Raw genomic sequence first — 19061 nt, 5'->3', positions numbered from 1 at the left:
AATGTTGAGTCTTTTTAAAATACTATGCACTAGATCCAATGCCAAGGTCTGATTTTTCTTCAGCCACTTACCTCAAATAGCAATTTTCCTTTAGGCTCTGCCTGAATAGATATTTCAAAGTACACAAACACATGCTGCCAAAAAAAGATAAAGAAAAAAGGCAAAACCAGTTGTCAAAATAGAACACAGTGACTAATTGGATAAATATTCTCTTTTGAACATTAGTCATGCTTCAGAAAGTAAAAGGTTGAATCCTATAAGCAAGAAGTCTCCCAATGTGTTCTGCATCTCTCAAGCTGCCACTTTCCAATTTCCTACTTCTGAGAAATCCTGTCATCAGCTAAGCTGCCAAAGAACTCCGGGTCAATGCAGATGTTTCTATGTGTTTTAGGGTGCACATTCTTTTCTTAGGCCACTGGCAAGGCCTTTTGGGCTTAAACTAAGGAAGCATAGTGTTAGGAGTCTTCTGCAAAGAAACAGAAAAAGATGATTGTAACTTTAAGAACTGTTTCTGTGAGCTCTGGGTGTGGTTTTCTATGCTGATTAGGTACAGCTGGTGATGAGTACAAAAGGAAGAGAAGTTGCAGTCTGAATTTGCCTGCAAAAGAGAATACCCGCATGCTTTGTGTTTGTAAGGTTGTAAATAGAACTCTTGCTTGAGTATTTTACACCTGTCTCATGGTTCTGTCGTCTGCTGCCAGGAAGATACAGTTCCAATATATAGAATATACCCCAAACTCCCCTATGTCTGTGCAACTTGTGTGAGGAGGCGGGGAGAAGTTCCATCCATGAGCAAACTGGCTTTCAAGGAACTAGTCTGCCATCCATAGGATGGGGCCTTGTGGGCCTTCTCCACAAGCTCCAACACCATGTTGTTTTCTTCCAAAAATTGAAAAGAGAATTTTGTTAGCAAAGAGCCCTCATGTTGAAGGACATAGCATTTTCTTGCCATAGCCAGTTATGACTCACGAAGCAATCGTTTTATATACTCTACCTTTCTTCCAGGGACATCAAAGTGGTAACATAGGGTGCCCAGGAAAGAGTGTTCAGAGATGCAGGGAGAGTGTGTTTTGACTACATGCTGTTTTGGCTTCATGTACTATCCCCGGAACATAACCCCTGCATAAGTTGAGAGTTGACTGTATTGTAAGCAAGCAAAGTCATATACCATATGACCTGGTTCAGATATCACATTACAACACACCAAACCATGATTTGGAGGATGCGGAATGTGTGGCAGACTGGCACTCTCCGTTTTCTATGCCAATTCCCCCTTCTATTTCCCGATTTCATCTTACCAGTTTGCTGTGATGTCTGAATCAGGTGAATTATGGTTAGTACTAACCTCCAAACCATGACTTGAAGTGAGTTAGCAAACTATGATTTGGAAAATAGTGCTTAGCAAAGTCCACCTGATTTAGATATGACAGCAACTATGGTTAGTGAATTTAAAAATGTTGATGAGGTGCATGCATGTGCAAGTCCACAGAACATTTCTAATCCTCCAAAGGATTGTTCGAACTGAGACTATAAGGCAAAAATAAATAAATAATGGAGTCACACAGGATCACAGCCAATCTAAAATATGGTGACCAGCAGTGAAACACTCTAGCTGAAGACACATTTTGAAGCTACAATATTGTTCACAGACCTATTTCCTTTGGAAAACCAATAACCTACCTGCTTGTTTCTCATGTATTTAGTGAGGAAATCCTGTGTAATTGCTTCATAAAGTGCAACAGGCTTGAAGTCCTCATAATCCCAAACATCATAGGCCCACTGTAACAGCTGTTTCTCATCTCCAACAAGCTGGCCATCAATAAAGCACATCACGTTGGAAGGATATTCCCATGTTTCCCCTTTTAACTCCTGTGATGAAAATGGCAGTGTTTCAGAATCAGCAGGCATTTAATAGAAAAATTAAACGAAGATTTGCAAACAGGGAGAAAACCCACAGAATAGCAGTTCTATCGGAAGTACCATGCCTAAGTTCCCGAAGTCAGGTGTCATCACTTCCAGGAAGCAGAGTGCTGGTCTATGTCTTGGAACAGATGGTGTAATCTGCACCTGGTTCAGTGCAGTGCCCTTGATTAGTGCTTAACTTCTAAGTTCTCATACTAGGGAAGTACTGTACCATATTATTCATGTACCTCTTCCAATGTTCCTCACAATGCCTGGACAATTTGGACAGAACTTGGACCACCTCAACTTTGTCCTGTGAAGCAGCAAGGCAGAGCATCAATCCTGTCAGCAAAACTCCTTGGAATAAGGATGTGGCATTTCAAATATAAGGCTATGGAAGGATGGGGAGCTTGTGTCCCTCCAGATGTTGTTGGACTCTATTAGTCCCAGCTACCATGGCCAATGGTCAGAGAAAATGGGAGATGTAGCACAATGACATCTGAAGGGCCACAGGTTCCCCATTATTGGGCTAGACTAGTGTCCATCAGTGGGAAAGGCTACAATCATATTGCTATTAGTCTGTGGGTGCCAGACTCCCCTGTGTTATGCATTTCAGATTCCCCTGTGTGATGAGTTTCTGGGTGCCAGACACTGAACCTACTTGTTGTGTGGTCAAGCCCCTATCTGTGCTTGGTATAATGCAGACTAAAGGCTCATTTCCTGAAAAGATGTTATGAGCAGAACCTGGAGAATAAATAAATCATTCAGTCTGAAAATTTCAGGAGAGTGCATCTGCTGTAATACCAAAATCAAACCAATCCACTCTGTTTTGGAAATAAGAGAAGAAGAAATACCCTTTTCTTCTCCTGTAAATATTCATCCCATGCAAACTGCAGCAAAGGAAGCACTTTCGGCTCTGCTATCTTGTTTGGAAAACTTTTCCTCAGGCCCTGGTTATTCAAGAGAAAATGACAATATTAAAAAAGGACAGTACAGATCTCTTTATAATTGCTGGTGATGGAATCAATCCAATCATAACTGTACTTTTGCCTTGTTTATCTCATTCACACTACTGTATTTCCATGGGGATGGATGAGTTGTACTGGTGAGGAGTAAAAACCATGGCAAAATATAATAAGGTCAATTCCTTCTCTGTTTACTCCTGAAAGCAGCTTGAACACTAGAATGGTAGTGGTAAAGACAACGAGCTAAAAGTTAGGATGTCCCAAGTTCACATCTTTCTTCCGTCATGAACTTACTGAGTGTTCATTGCACTCTTCACAGTCACACATCCTATAATATGGAGAACATAACAGTCATTGGCTTTACAGGATCAATGTGAGACTTACAATCCCAATTTTCTCCCTATGAACCAGCGTAACCACACACCCTGAAGTCCATTGGCCCTAATGCAGCAGAGCTTTGCTCTGTGTCTTTGCCTGGGCAGTGGCTAGTTTTAGGCCTTGCTTTCCCCCATTGTCTCCCTGCATCACATCTCTGCCTTCCCACTGGACTACTCCTAAGGTCCCAAACTGATCCTGCAGGGACATAGGGTTGTAGCCAGTGCTGCACATGCAGAGTTCCACTTGCCTGAGAAAGCTTCTCCTTTGTCTCCTCTCCCTGTATGCCTTCATAATATGCTCTGGAGGGTCCCCAGACCCCTTGGAATAAATTTTGAGGCAGGGGGGAGGCTGTAGGGAGGAGGAGAGCAGGGGAAAATCCACTGAACGAATAGAACAACAGTCATCATACAACCATCATACTCCTAGCAAATCTGAGCACTTTCAGACGTCTCAACCAGGTGTATAAAGATGGATATTTATAAACAGATGTCCATTCTTAATCCTTCCTTTTTCATTCCCCTCAGTGAGCGCCTCCATTGTTTCCAATCTTACCCTTCATTCTCTGTGTAATAAAACTCTCTTGTGTTTAGACAGCCCAATTTGTTTATTGAAGTGTCAAAGGCCACATAAAACAAGAGAGGGTCCTGATGTGCCTTGGAGATACAGACATATTGAAGAAACAGCCTGTTATCAACACAGAAGAGCTGCCTGCCACTTCTCAGTAGTGATATCCTTGAACATGAATGTGTCATTTTCAAATGAAGCACAGCTAGGAAGCACTGCCGCTGACTGAATTCAAAGAGGTGCAGATTGGAATGTTCCTTCTTCCATGTAGCCACAATCAGAGAGAGATGCACAAACACCTAAAGTGGTTTAGAAATTCAAGGCAAACACCTGGAAGGTGGACACAAAAGATTTTTGCTACCATACTGTATTAGTTAAATGACCATCTTTTTTTGAATCAGGGAGTTGGACATTTTGGCTCCTTGAAAGCAGAGCTTTCCAAACTGTGTGTTGCGACACATTAGTGTGTCGGCTGCAGTGTGTAGGTGTGTTGCAAAAATGCTCCCTGCACTCCTCCTGGGGCTGGAAAGGGGTTAGTTTAACCTCTGCTTTGCTAGTAAAATTGAATTACTGTGTCGCGAAATGATGCATTTCTAAAAAGTATGTCACCAACATGAAAAGCTCTGCTTTAAAGTCTTGCGTATTACCACAGACTGCAGTTTCAGTTCTGTAGATTAAATGTTAAATGTTAAGGGATAATTTTTATCAAGCAAAGGTTGATAAAATATCAATGATGTGGCACAGAAAATTTTCCAGTGCTTCATTTCTCTGCAGAAAAATAAATCACTTTCATCTGTTCATTAGTAACGTTGAATGGATGCCAACTGCAAACACAGTATTAGGCAAGTTTGGCAGTTTCAAAATGTTTACTTTGGTTACTGAATACAATGGAAATAAATATATTCCCATTCAAACTGATAATTTTCTGATGCAAATTACCCTAATTCATGTATAATTTCCAATTCAAAATTTTCTGGAAAACTTGTATCATCATAAAATATTACAAGAGGGTACTCAGATAAGCCAAATGGAAGTGGCAAGTTTCTTAATTAAGCTTTTCCCCCCATTTTCTTTTTTTTTTTGGTGAGGAGAGCCCATTCCACAACTGTGCTTTGGAAGGATGTGCTTTGTACTCTGCAACTGCAACTATACGTAATACAACAGCTGAGGAATACAGTCTACATAAAGACCACACAAGAAAAAAAAGAGGAAGAATGATGTTAGCAAGTGGCTCCAGTAGGAAGAAAAAAGGTCTGTAACTTACGCACCTCTGCTGCACATTTTGCCATGTGAAAGGAGGGTTCTGTGAGAAGCCCTACAACCTCCACCTCTTGCAGCTTCACAGGCTGCACAGCACCCTTTCTCCACATCCTTCACAAAGTTTTCTGTCTTTTCTCCTCTTCTCCTTGCTGCCTCAGTTGCCTCCTTCCCCTCAAACATCCGGGAGAAGGAATAAAAACAATCCTGGTCCCTATAGCGACTCCAATCAGATGCAAGCATTCTGTGCCACTCTGAGTTCTGCTAGCCTGTGATTGGTCCTTGGTTTCTTTAGTATTTCTACAGCACAAGATGACAGAACCAATCACCTTGTAGCTTGTGAGTGATCGTAAGTCCGATGTTGGGGAATGTTATACATTGTTCAGATTTTCCACCTTCTCTCTTTTTTTTACTGCAGTTAGTGAGAGATTGTAACTTTATTATTATTATTTAGTTGTGATGCTGATTGAGGTAAGATTGCAGGATCCAAACATTTCACCTAAATAATTCTCATGTTGTACAGGTGACAGTGCTGTGACATATTAAGTTTTGCCTAGCAAAGTGAGATCTATAAAAATGGTCTAAAGTCTCATACAAGTATTGCAGATATCCCCCTTGTTTTTATTGGGTAACTATTTATGGCAATATTTTGTATTAATTTATAAACCCTTTAAAAAAAAAGAACTATTGCAGTTGCCAGTGATCTTAGAATAGCAGATAAGAGCTACTATGATTAATTTTTTTTGGCCCTGCTGTACTTCAAATCATGGCCCTACTTAAATGCTTAGATATATAAATGGCACATTTATTCTATGTAGGCAGCTTGGAAGAATATAAAATTGACAGAGAGTACATTTTAAGTAATTAAAATATTTATGTACAATTTATTTTGATAGCTGCATTCTTGTACATTTTTGCCATGCAGTCATAATTTCTACATTTATAGTATACCACTTTAATCAGTAATGATTTCTAAAAATCCTGGCAACTGCAGTTCGTTAAGAGTCCCGAGAGTTGTCAGGAGACTTCTGTTCCACTCCCAGAGCTACAATTCTCAGAGTGTTTTAGCAATCAATCCCTGTTCCCAGGGAACAATGTGACACATTAAGCACATGAAAGTATTCTAGGGTAAAGCAAAAATAATAATAATAAATCATTTTAATGCTTTTACAGTTATTAGAACCAGTTTTCTGGATAACTCATAACTTACTTTATTCTTGTAGCAAATATCTAGGTTGTAGATGCGTAACATTATTTTCCATTATTGGAAATATGCAGAAGCAAGTCAAATGAATGTTACTTTTGTAATTGGATGATTTTCTAAAATAACATTGCTTTACTTTTAATTTTATGTAAATATGATTTCTAGATTTATGTGCTTCTAATTCATATTGCAGGAGCATAATCAGGAGCATAATCAGAAAATCTGACTGGGGGAAAAGGTTGACACAAACAGGATGCAAATGAGCTCCTGGCTAGGAAGAAGTGTTAGAAGCATGCAGATAAACTACACAGACAAAAATGCTAGAAGGCTGAATTTATGCATTGTTTTTATTTTAAAGGAGAAACAGTTCCATTTCACATACAAGAGTAAATATGTATAAGCATGAAAATTTAACCCTTAACTGAGGAAACATTATTTCCTTCACCTAGTGAATTATTTTTGCAACTGCATCTGTCACAACAGAATTATAAAGTCAGAGGAAGAACTGTTACAATTTGGAAATTTATCCCCCAGAATTTTTTTCTTTCTTTTCCAACTTTCGCTCTTTGAATTTTTTAAAATAACATTCTTTTTTTAAAAATCCATTTAAACTTTGATATTTATGTTGTATTTTTACTGTTACCAATTAAAGAGTTATAGTTTTTAAGAAACCTGTTGAGATTTGTGCCATCTTAAATCTTTGATTATGAAACCATTTTTAACCTAGAATAAAAACAGTATTGTGTTCTCAAGGCAAAATATGAAGCTGTGTTTAAAATTTAAATATGTGATTAAGGTATCCTGCACTTATTTCTAGCATTTTAAAGTAATTATGTTGTTTTGCAGAGATGATGAATGTTCATTCTCATCTCTTTTTTTGCTGTAAAAGCTTTTCTGTTGTAAAAGCTAAGGCACAGAAAGTTTACGATTTGGCTATAGCTATACTATCGGCAGAGTGACTAACTGAATCAAAGATTGTTAATAGCTTATTCTCATCATCACATTATATCACCTTCGTAAGAAGAGCATGTTTGAATGTTTACAGAAGGAACATTCTTATGTAATACCAGCAATCTGTGGTAAGGTCCTTACTACACTCCCCAAGGTTTTTGTATTTACTTCACTAGACAGGACAGCTCTCTCTCATGTGTGTGTGTGTGTGTTCACAGAGAGGCGTTCTGGACACATTCCTCCACGGTAGTGAAGAGGAGGATTTGATTGTGTAGCTCCACATATGCATCACCGCATGGTCTCTGGGCAAAAGTGAGTAACGTGACAAAAACAGTCAAAAGATGCACTGATTGCAAGTGACACATTTTTGGTGCCCACCGTATTGCAGAGAAGAGGTACATGGGTGATTGCAAACATTATATGACATAATATTTGTCCTTAACTTTGGCTGTGTCAAAAGCACCTCTCCTTAACACAGCTTAGCACCACATCCAACCGTTAAGCATGGATAACACAAGGGTGCCAAGATAACCTGGAAGGTTCTACTTCCAACATTGATAGTATCATTCCACTGGTGCAGACAATGCTGTTGAAGCTTCCTTATGGTCAATTTTATCAGATTTACTTCCAATCTCCCAGAAGAATGGTGGTTGGATGTGCAAACTGTTGTGCAAGCTGGACCAAGAAATGAAAAAGCAGAGGCCAAATGCACATCAAAATGTTTATCAGAAGATGGCTATCTGCCAACAGTGCATTATTGAAGTAGAATATGAATTCCTCTCCACAACAAGCAGAACTAGACTATGGTCTATTTCAGGTCCAGTAAAACAGTGGTTTAGCAGACTGAGAATGAATGTTATGTCTTCACGTTCCCTCGCCACTGCTTAAACAACTGTGTCTGAGTTCATAATCAGAAACTGTCATTTAAGAAATCCCAGAAGCATTGCATTAAGATGCAAGAGAGAAAATAGGATGGAAGAGGGGGATACACAGTCACAACACTTGTTGGTCTAATAAACCATGGCTTACTGTTGAATTTGAATTAGGCCTATATACAACTAGAGTTGAATCATGGATTGAATCGGCAAAGCCTAATGTAAAACCCAAACAAGAAAAACAATTTTCTTTAAGCCTGTAGGTGGCACTTTTCAGGATGGCCTGTCCACACGTGGTCAGAAGTCCAACTTTACTCTTCCATCCTTTTGAAACTACACACATATGCTTATACATCAAGACAAATCTTAAAACTGGATTGGAAATTGTGGTTTAACTGGCAATATTGCACATGTATTCGCACATATAAAATGGCAATATGTATGTTCCAGCTTGCCATTGTAATGCACATAAATAAGCACAACTGCTTTTTCATGGGAAAGGAAGGAAGGAAGGAAGGAAGGAAGGAAGGAAGGAAGGAAGGAAGGAAGGAAAAAGAAAATAATTCCTCTGTAGATATCCAAGAGCAAAGTAGAACTCTGAAAACAAGCACATAATTATACAGTGCATGATCCAGGAGAAGTTAATTTTTACATCCCATCAGCTTAAATGGGAGCAAGTGAAAAGCTCTTTTCCACTGAAACAGCTAAAATGGTTAGATCCCACCAATAACTATTGCAGTAACTATTGCAGTTCAGGCAAAGTAACTATTGCAGTTCAGGAAAAATAGGCATGGGTCTTGACTATGAAATCACCCTATCAATATATATTTAAGTTAAGAAAACATAAAAATAAAAAATACTCAGCTTTACAATAAAGTGAACCATCAGTATTACCAAAATGCAAACTTAAATAGATAGACGAAATATGACTTGGTTTGACGTCATTTCACTTTTGATAAATAAATAAAGAAGCAAAACAGTCCTTATTTTAAAAAGTCTGCCTCTCAATATGATGCTCATCAGATGACTGGCCTACAGTCAGAGACTGCTGAGGTGATTCAGAGACATGTACAGTTTGAGTCTGTCCCTTGCTAATTTGAGGAGGTAGGACTGTAGCTTGGCTGATGCGAAACTCCTGGCTAGCTTCCTGGGCCACCTGCAGCTGCTGGCTTGGATGTGATGTTCCTGTGGTGATCTGGAGCACTTCTGCTGGATTCTGATTGGCATGTAGATGCTCCAGGGCTTCTTTAGAGAGTGTGATGACGTGCACTTGCTCAGCCTGTGGAGGCTCCATCTGGCTGCTCACAAGGTTAATATTCTGAATCTGGTCTGCTGGCTCTGGCTGGGTGGAAAGGAGCAAGTTCTGTAGCTGCTGGGGTGGCTGAGTGAGAAGGGTAAGACTGCCTGCATGGTCCGTCATCACATTTTGGGTGCCATCTGCAGTGACAACACTAATACCTTCGCTATGGCTGGGCACAAAGTTGATATTGTGCACAGAATCTGTGACCAGCAGCTGGATCTCCTGTGCTCCAGAAGTGGAGAGTTGATACTGCTGCAACTGAAGAATGTTCCTGACTTCGTCTGTGGTGCTGCTGCTGCTGTGGGGAGCACTGCTTACTTCCTGTAGCTGCTTTTCTTTGATGTGGATCTTTAAATGTGACTTCAAATTGTCTAGGCGTGCAAACTGCACGCTGCACTCTGAGCAAGAAAAGGGCTTTTTGCCAGTGTGTAAGATACAGTGTCTCCTCTTGGCACTGGAATCAGAAAAGGATTTCCCACAAATGCTGCATGTGTAAGGTTTTTCTCCTCTGCAAGGGAAGACAGGTTAGCTTCATCAAGTACGTGAAAGCTTGAAGGATACAGACATTTCACAAAATTTCATGATGCAGTGCAAGACAGGATTACTCCAGTGTACTTATGCTGTCCGCATTGCCTTGGTTTGGTTTTATTTCTAGTTTACTAAGTTGGCGTGTAGACAGCAGCCTAGTAACAAGGTGGGCAGGCTACAGTGCAGGCCATGATTTGTGGCTGGCCCACAGAACACATATTTTAGTATACCTTTGGGGTACAAGGACAGCTTTTAAACTGTTCAAAAAATCCCATTTTGTATTTTCAGCTAAATATTCAACTTCTGTAGTTACAGTGGACACCCAGTCTGCAACAATTTAGACTCAAAGCATTTCCCATAAAAAAACTACTGTATTTTTCGCTCTATAACACGCACCCGACCATAACACGCACGTAGTTTTTAGAGGAGGAAAATCCGTAGGCATGCCACCTGTAGGCATTCCCTCCATAACACGCACAGACATTTCCCATTACTTTCTAGGAGGAAAAAAGTGAGTGCTATGGTGCAAAAAATACGGTAGTTCCTGACATGCAGCCACACAAAACAAAAGGAGGAATAGCATACCTGTGGATTCTTATGTGAGTCTGGAGAGAGCTTTTTGCTGTGAAGGACTTGCCACAAATTTCACATGTAAATGGCTTTTCACCTACAAAAACTTGTTGGTTAGCGTAAAAGAAAGATACCAGTTTACCGTAATTAAAAGCTAGCATGATTTTAAAAAATACGCTCAATTACAGTGTGTGGGACTTTGACATCTGAGCAATATCTTACTAACGAAACAACAGCAGCACTCTAAATATCATTATACCAGAACACTGTTTGTGATGGAACATACCAAGAGCTATGACTGCAGAGCATCAAATATAATAGCAGCTACCACATATAGGGAGTATTCTGGCTGTAGGGAGATAATTGTGGCAATAAATTTGGGATTAACTGGAAAGCCTGTCAGAATGTAAAGAGCACTGGAAAAGAAGGGACTCTTTTTCATCTAAGTAATATTCAACAAATCTCATGGCTAATCAACACACAAAAAAGAAGAGAGGTAGAATCCATCATGCTCTTCTTCCACATCAAAGTCGCTTTGTATGTCAGCAGCTGCATCAAGTATTCCTTCTGTACTGTTCCTAAAATGTTGCTAGACAATATGGAAGGAATTCACAGTGCATGCAGCTCCTTTTCATGCAAGCATTGCTTCCCCTGGAAGTCGAACCTATGCTAGCCTGGGAAGGAATACAGCATTGTGGCTTCCTTCCACACAGCTTAAGTCCTCCAATGTTACTGGAAGGTCCCATACCACTGAGGTAACATGAGAAGGAAGCTTACAGAAACGTTTCACAGTATAACACTTCATTTTGTTGAAAAACAATGCTTTATTTGGTTTTGGTGGGGGGCGTTGTTTGAATGATTGAAAACTGTTAATGTTTTATATAGCCTTTCTTCTTTTTTAAATGGCACAATATATTTATGTTTTTAAATGTAAGTAGCTTGGAGACTTTCTTACAAACAAGTGACTAATAAATCCTACAAGTGCTTATCCATATTTCTTTTTTGTCATTTTGCTCATGGTTTTCAATCACATAGCCTCCACATCCCTCTGTTCTCTAAAAGAAACTCAAGGAGTCTGCTTTGTATCAGTAAAGTCCTGCACATTATGGATTTGGCGCTGTTTAGGATTCACCAGTCCAGATTAAAATCCATTTCAACCACATTTATTCTCTGGGGCATATTGCTGTCTCTTCCAATTCAGCTGTGCATCAACATTCCCAATGTGAATATCAATTTGTGCCTAGCTGGTGCTAAACTCTCCCAGTAGGAGGGCAAATCTCTTATTTGACCTGACACTAACTATAGGCTTGCGTGTTCCAGCACACTGCTATGCCCAGAGGCCAAACCCAAAGGACAGCTGTCTCTTCTCTGAAAGAAATATGGAAGGGCATTACCTGTATGTGTTCTTAAATGTTTCTTTAACTGAGCTGCATCCATGAATTTGCGATGACACAGGTTACATTCCGGCAAAGAATGGCCTTATTACAAAAAGAAAAATAGGTATCCATTATCTTTTCTGAGTCTATTACTATTATTTATTAAAATGTCTGTCCTGCCCTTTGGTCCAACAGCGTTGTCAAGGTAGCACACAAACATACAAATCTGACATATCCCGAATCAAACCAATGCCACAGTTAAGAGAAGCAGCACAAGGCAGTTATAGAAAGAACATTATTTTCTGGTATTCAGAGAGATTTGAGTTGGTTAAATATTGCTTCCATCACAACATTAGTTGTTTTAAATTCTACTGACAGCAGAGTATTAGAGAGGCAGCAGAACATTAAAGTTCACATAGGTTTCTGTGGACCAAAAGGATCATGTTTGCCACTCCTAGCTTACCTCTGGAGCCCAAGACCAGAGGTGCTACACACATATAGGCACTGTAACCCAATGTGTATAGGTTAGAACATCATGAAGAATGTAGAAGCATAAAGCACAAGGAAATTCATGCTACTTTTACTGTGCTTTGGGATGGAGAGGGGATGTGCAAAGTTGTAATCATACATCTCCCCCATTGGGTAATGCATGGGAGCAGTAGTTGCACTCTTCACAAGAAAAGTTATGTTGTCCTAGAAGTGTGTCTAAAGGAAGTGTAGCTCACACTCCTGTCCATGCTTGTACACAAAGTCACCTTGAGGTAGTATCCTCAACTCTGGAATAGCCTCAAAGATGGGAATATTCAAGCTAAGCATTCAAAAGACTCACATTCCTAATATATAAATACCCTCTGATAGCTTGATACAGTTATTAAAAAGAGACTCGTTTGAAAAACGTAAGAAAGACAATGTGCTAAAAAATTTCCAACAAAATCCACCACGCCTCTTAAATTTGTTATACCTGTGTGAACTCTGTAATGACTCTTAAGTTGTCTCTTTTGGCTGAAGTATTTTCCACACTGATCACAAGTAAAAGCCTTCTGACCTGAAAGAAAAACAGAGGCGTTTAGAAGATATTTCAAAGAAATCACAACAGATATCACTGCATAGCTTATATTATGTTTAGTCTGGGTCTTACTCAAACATACAACTAAACGCCAAGCAAAAACAATCCTGTGCATGTTTATTCAGAGGCAGGTCCCCCTGTCTTCAATGGGGCTTATTCCCTGGGGAATTCAGAGAACCTTATAAGTGTAATTAACAGGAAAGTTACTCCACAACATGTGGTGATGGAGAACAGCCCAGAAAGCTTTTTATAAGGATTCAACCAATTCATGGAGGATAAAGTCTTATGAAAGGTTATTAACCTTACCAACTAAATTGAACTTCTGTGTGTAGAGGGAGTATACCAGATGCTGAGGACAAAGCATTAGGAATGATACCCATTATGTTAGTCATACATGGAATAGACCTACTGAATTCAACAGATTTCAGAGGGCCCATTCTGAGTACAACTTAAGTTGGATATCAGAATTAGCCAAACCCTTCATGTACTACTTTGTAAGGGCCCAGAGGCCTCAGGCATTCTGCAGTTGGAAACCATGTTGGGCTTAATGGATCTAGGAACTGATCCAACCAAACAATTATTTGCTAATTAATTTGCACTCTTAGCACAGCTAAAATGATCTTGACATTACCTGTATGAAGGCTCATGTGCTCCAGGAGTGAATGTTTTGTTGTTAAAGCCTTACTGCAAACAGTACAAGTGTATGGCCGTTCTCCAGTATGCATTCGCTCATGAACTTGGAGAGAGTGTTTCTGGGAAAAGCCTTTACCACATTCACTGCACTTAAACGGGCGCTCCCCTAAAAACAAGGTACCAGGTTTGTGAGTGGCAAATAGTTAGACAATTCAAGTTGACAGAAAGATGCTTCAAACCACATTATTTAAAAGAAAACCCCAAACATTTTTTCAAAACTGTAGGTTAAGAAAAATAAATTGAATGGTTATCGTGAAATCATTATTAATAACTTGATGGTATTCAAAGTGCTTCACATACTGTATTTACACAAATCTAATGCACCATCAAATCTAATGTGCACCTCAATTTTCAAAACCTTTAAACCAAAAAAGTGTTTGCTATGTCAGCGGTTTTTCAAGCTTGAAATCAAATCTAATGTGCACCCACATTTTCGTGACATGATTTGGCCCCAAAAGGTGCACATTACATTTGAGTAAATATGGTATGTTCTCAGGAATCCTAATAACTGCCCTGCAAGATTGCTCAGTATTAATATTATCACACTGCCAATGGAACGGCAAAGAATCAGGGCCATGCCAAAGGCCACTGACTTAATCTATGGACTTCCTGATTTGCAAACCACAGCTATACACACTATTGTAAGGATCTGTGTAAATTTATTTATTAATAACAACAACAATTATGCAATTGTATAAATACAGCAGTAACATATATGTTTTGCAAAATTTACCAATAAGTTATACAGCAGATGATGGAAACATTAGACTTTCTTTTTGCATTGGGACAGCGCCTGCTGGGTTCTTCAGCTTAGAAAGCAGACCTTCCCAGGCAAGATGCATTGGGGCAATGAATGATCATGACAATGTGAGTCCACTGCCATCCCCATAAACCATAGCAGCTGGCCATTACTGCATTACGTTGCAGGGAGGGGGGGAATATTCAGAAAAATATTATGGAGAAACCACCTTCATCAGTTCCTCTTCTGAAAGTTAAGAGCTTGCCAAAGTTCTATGCTGAAGTTTTAATGAAATGTTTTGATGAATAGTTTTGGTAAACGATTATTTTAGAAAAATCAAGCAGTATTTAGACAACAGTATTCTATGCTATGTGTAGGGACGCGGGTGGCGCTGTGGGTTAAACCACAGAGCCTAGGACTTGCTGATCAGAAGGTCGGTGGTTTGAATCCCCACGACGGGGTGAGCTCCCATTGCTCAGTCTCTGCTCCTGCCAACCTAGCAGCTCGAAAGCACATCAAAGTGCAAGTAGATAAATAGGTACTGTTCCGGCAGGAAGGTAAATGGTGTTTCTGTGCTCTGGTTCGCCAGAAGCGGCTTAGTCATGCTGGCCACATGACCCGGAAGCTGTACGCTGGCTCCCTCGGCCCACAAAGCGAGATGAGTGCCACAACCCCAGAGTCGGCCACGATTGGGCCTAATGGTCAGGGGTCCCTTTACCTTTACTATTCTATGCTATGTAAATATTTTGCACTGTTCATGCAACAAAATATATATACACAAAAAGGAACATCTGAATGCAGTCTATATAGAGTCAATAGCTGCTTTTCATATCATAAATAGGATGTTATATGGCATATGGGTTTTGTTTTCTCGACTTTTGGAGTGTGCAAAAACATTTTTTCTGCTACATTGTTTATAAATTTAAAACGGACTTTTTGTTTAAACTATCTATCTAATGATTTTTAGTGTGTGATTTCATCCAATTTGTAACTGGATTGATTTCATTAAATTTATATACCTATATAACTGTTAAATCATTAGCCTATGGTCATGCAATAAAAATTACATTACACCTTAAGAGCTAGCTAAAACATTTCAATAAAAAACACAGTTTAAGAAGCATTGTGGCTATGGTATGCTACAATTATATTACTGAATGAAATAAACTGATTATTAGTACCTACCCGTATGACTTCTCCGGTGAATAGCTAAAAAATGGTTATATTTAAATACCTTCCCACAGTCTTTGCACTCAACTTCAGAACCTGTACGTTTTCTTCTCCTATCATGTCTCTTTTTCAGCCCATTGTCCTCTTCATCACCAGTAAGTTTATAATCTCTTAGCTTGATAGACCGCTGTATCCTACGTTTGCTGTAACGACTCTGACTGGCCTGCATACTTCGGCATTTAGGATCATAGTTCTCATCTTTTTCAGTGGAGACACTCACCGCAGCATCTGAACTACAAGCATGATCAGTATCTCTTGCTTCTCTGCTTACAGGAACCTCCTCATTGGAATCTCTGTCTTCCACCACGGCATCTTTATCCATAAAGTTTTGCTTATTGTGAACAGAGTTGTTCTCTCTTAACTGAGCATCTTCAGCAGATATCCCAAGTTTTTCCTCTTGGATATTCTTCACTTTTCTTGGTCTTCCACGTTTTCGCTTTGGCGGATCTTCACTTTTCTTGTCATTTGTCAAGGCAGCTACTGTGCCCCCATTAGTAGGCGTGGCAGATAATGTGCTGCTAAAATTCTTCTCTTGTTCTGTGTAAGCCCTTACTAAATCGTTCACTTTGAGGAGATGAGCTGTGGCTAAAATCTGCTCTGTACTTTTTTCACTAGCTTGCAGAGAACCAGTGTAGATAAACTCCAACAGCGCACCGAAAGCATCTGACACCATTCCTTCCAGCATATAGATCGACTGGCCAATCTCTCCCTCATCAACAAACATCATGGAGAAATATTCACTGCTGGCAGCAAGTAAAGCTTTGTGTGCTCTAAAGTGAACATTTTCTACAATTAAAGTGATATCACACAAAAAATCTTTTCTCCTCTGTTCTTCAAAACTGGCCAGAATAGTATCTCTGTGAACTTGTGAGTGGATGATTATACGCTTCTCAGAAGCATCAGGAACTGCTGTATCCATTGTTGCTATAAAGAGAAGAAAGGTTGAGAAACACTGCTGTGATTCAAGGAGCTTCTTCATGATTGGAAAAGTTCTTGTGTATGCACATGGGGCAATTACAGAACACCACACAGAGCATTAACTGCTGTTCTGGAGGATTCCCGAATCTCCTAATGTAGCTTGGAAGTTAGCTTTTTTATCTCTCCCTGTTGGTTTGGATGCATGGAGTATTCCTCCATGAAGATAGGAAGCTGCATTGTGCTCAGTTAGACTATCAGTCCATCTGTTTAGGGAAGTTTTTAATGTCAGGTGTTTTATTGTGTTTTTAATATTCAGCCGCTCAGAGTGGCGGGGGAAACCCAGCCAGATGGGTGGGGTATAAATAAATCATCATCATCATCTAGTTCAGTATTATCTACACCAACTGGCAGCATCTGTCTTCAGAAAGGATACTTTGCTTGGGTAGCTATACTTTTAAAAATAAATGTAGTAATTTACTAAGGAAACTATTCATATTGATCAAGCATTCTTCTGCTTAGAATTCTCTATTCCTGTTCCCAATAAAGGACCATGGGACAAAGTAATTCTGTTATAAATAATGTCTCTAGAGCAGCCTAAGGTTCATCTGGTCCAATGTTTTATTTCTATTAGCAGAAGGCCAGAAATTCTCAAACAGAGCTTGATGGTGACAGAATTAGTTGCCCCAGCATCTATACTTGAACATGGAGACTACACTTGGCTTTTATGGCCAATACCCAACGACCAACTCAACTTCTATGAATTTCTCTATGCACTAAAGTATTCAAGTATTTCTTGCATTCATGGTAAGAAATGCTTACCCTAGAAGACAGAGTGTTGTAAGGAAAATAGTAGCATTAATACTGTATGCCAGAAATGGACGTAGCCTTTATCTGCAGTCATCTGCATGTGCCATCTACTCACAATACCATCACTAAGAACATCAAAGATATCAAGTTCTACGCATTCCCCCCAAAAAATTTCTATCACAGTTCCATAAAGACAACAAGAGTATGCTAAAGTTCCTTCCAATGAACTTGTTCCAGGAGGGAAATATCTCACTAATGAAAGAACAGGCAAAACTAATTTTCTCCCTTATTATTCTCTAAACTCCTCCCACCTAATGACTTCCATTGACAACCAATGAGAAAAACAAAAACAGAAGAAAAGGGAGTTATAATGATGATGATGATGATGATGATGATGATGATGATGATGATGATAGCAGAAAGATAAAGAACCGGAAAAGGGAGTAAACTTGCCCATTCTTTTCTCTCCTCTCTCCAGGCGGAGGTGTCTGTGTGGGAAGAAATCAAAATTCTATCCTCTGTCCCTTTTTACTTTTCTTGAGAATAAGCAGAAGTTCAACAGGTGATGCTTCTTCCATCACGGCGTGGAGATGCCAAATACTAGAAAGGCTCCACTTGGCGAATTCCTACTTCTTGGGCGATTATTAATTTAAAAGACGCAAGAGCCTTGCCAGGAAAGACAGCGCTGGCAGCCCAGCCCCACACCAGGAATTGCTGTCAACTAGGAGCAGGACAAGGGACCACCCTGACTGGGAAAGAGTGGCAGGCGCAGGAGCATGGAGGGAAAGGGGAGGGGGGAGGCAGAGCCCTCCTCGGTGGAGACAGTTATCAGCGCTTCAAAGGGAAGCCAGACTCACCACGCGCGAAGGAGGCTCCGGACCCCGAGCCCCGCGACAGGCAGTTGAGCAAGAAGCCGAACGCGCAGGCCAAAAGCGGCAGCCGCGCACCCCGGAAGTGACGCTAGCGCGGAGCAGGAAGTGGGTCAGAAATCCAGCGCACGGCAGTGGGCGGAGCAAGAGAGGAAGTTCGCTGCGCTGGGCGGGAGCGGTGGGGGAGACTCCGGAGGGCGCAGGCGGCTCGGATGGTTGGTTTGCTGCTCTCAGGCAGTCAAGCGGGAGCTGGCCGCGGAAAGGAGGCACGTCTGGCGTATTGCTGCACCGGCAGGGATAAGTCGAGGGCGGGCGTCCCGTCCTCTGCCGCTTCCTTCCCCGAAGTTGGACGGCACAAGGGAGCTGACTGTCACTTGCTCGCCTGCAAAAGCAGACGTGGAGGCGGCAAGGAGCAGCAAGCCTTGCATCCACGTTTGTTCGTCTCTCGGGTACGGATCGGACTTGATTTACGTATTTGATTTACGGATCGGACTTGATTTACGTATAAGCTAAACAAGCTATAGCTTAGGGCCCTACTCTCTTGCACCCCCCAACGAAAATAACCTCGATGTACATTACCAAAATATCAGTTAAAAAACAAATAAAACCTACATAAAGCAACAGTGTTTTTTGTTGTGTAGGCTCCTATGATGTAAGTACAGTGATACCTCGGGTTACAGACGCTTCAGGTTACAGACTCCGCTAACTCAGAAATAGTACCTCGGGTTAAGAACTTTGCTTCAGGGTAAGAACAGAAATCGCGCGGCGGCAGCAGCAGAAGGCCCCATTAGCTAAAGTGGTGCTTCAGGTTAAGAACAGTTTCAGGTTAAGAATTAAGTTCTTAACCCGAGGTACCACTGTAATGGGTC

General features: G+C 40.4%; 1 protein-coding gene and 1 long non-coding RNA gene across 4 annotated transcripts; one reads left to right on the top strand and one right to left on the bottom strand.

Annotated features, from left to right (window-relative positions):
* Window positions 1-1828: 1828 nt before the first annotated feature.
* Window positions 1829-18332, bottom strand: ZBTB24 (zinc finger and BTB domain containing 24). 3 transcript variants are annotated; one of them, XR_014218004.1, is made up of 8 exons: window positions 18181-18331; window positions 15554-16522; window positions 13568-13735; window positions 12832-12915; window positions 11889-11972; window positions 10510-10591; window positions 2757-2852; window positions 1829-1869 (listed from the first exon to the last, which is right to left on the bottom strand). XR_014218004.1 is itself a non-coding variant. In XM_082216639.1 (7 exons), exons 2-7 carry the CDS (start codon window positions 16515-16517, stop codon window positions 9085-9087), a joined length of 2202 nt encoding a protein of 733 aa, XP_082072765.1. In that variant the 5' UTR covers window positions 16518-16522; window positions 18181-18330; the 3' UTR covers window positions 8860-9084. The 3 variants fall into 3 exon arrangements, 2 of the variants coding, with proteins under 2 accessions (XP_082072765.1, XP_082072766.1); XM_082216639.1 differs by lacking the exons at window positions 1829-1869; window positions 2757-2852 and adding an exon at window positions 8860-9904 and having other exon boundaries at window positions 18181-18330; XM_082216640.1 differs by lacking the exons at window positions 1829-1869; window positions 2757-2852 and adding an exon at window positions 9912-10290 and having other exon boundaries at window positions 10461-10591; window positions 18181-18332.
* On the top strand, window positions 5180-8636 carry LOC309529012. The gene is made up of 2 exons (XR_014218031.1): window positions 5180-5537; window positions 6476-8636. It is a non-coding gene; the product is annotated as an uncharacterized lncRNA (long non-coding RNA).
* Window positions 18333-19061: the final 729 nt, after the last annotated feature.

This window comes from Podarcis vaucheri, assembly GCF_965113315.1.
Source record: "Podarcis vaucheri genome assembly, chromosome: 3".
NCBI lineage: Eukaryota > Metazoa > Chordata > Lepidosauria > Squamata > Lacertidae > Podarcis > Podarcis vaucheri.
Note: the sequence above shows the minus strand (reverse complement) of the source record. Positions and strands in the feature narration are given on the sequence as shown.

What these genes read in the sequence shown, in the direction of transcription:
- ZBTB24 (XM_082216639.1), bottom strand. Translation starts at nt 16,517, where the DNA reads ATGGATACAGCAGTTCCTGATGCTTCTGAGAAGCGTATAATCATCCAC. An exon ending in GCACATGAGCCTTCATACAG is followed by an intron (nt 12,916 to 13,567) that starts GTAATGTCAAGA and finishes TTTTTCTTTCAG; the next exon opens with GTCAGAAGGCTTTTACTTGT. An exon ending in ACTCACATAAGAATCCACAG is followed by an intron (nt 9,905 to 10,509) that starts GTATGCTATTCC and finishes CTTCCCTTGCAG; the next exon opens with AGGAGAAAAACCTTACACAT.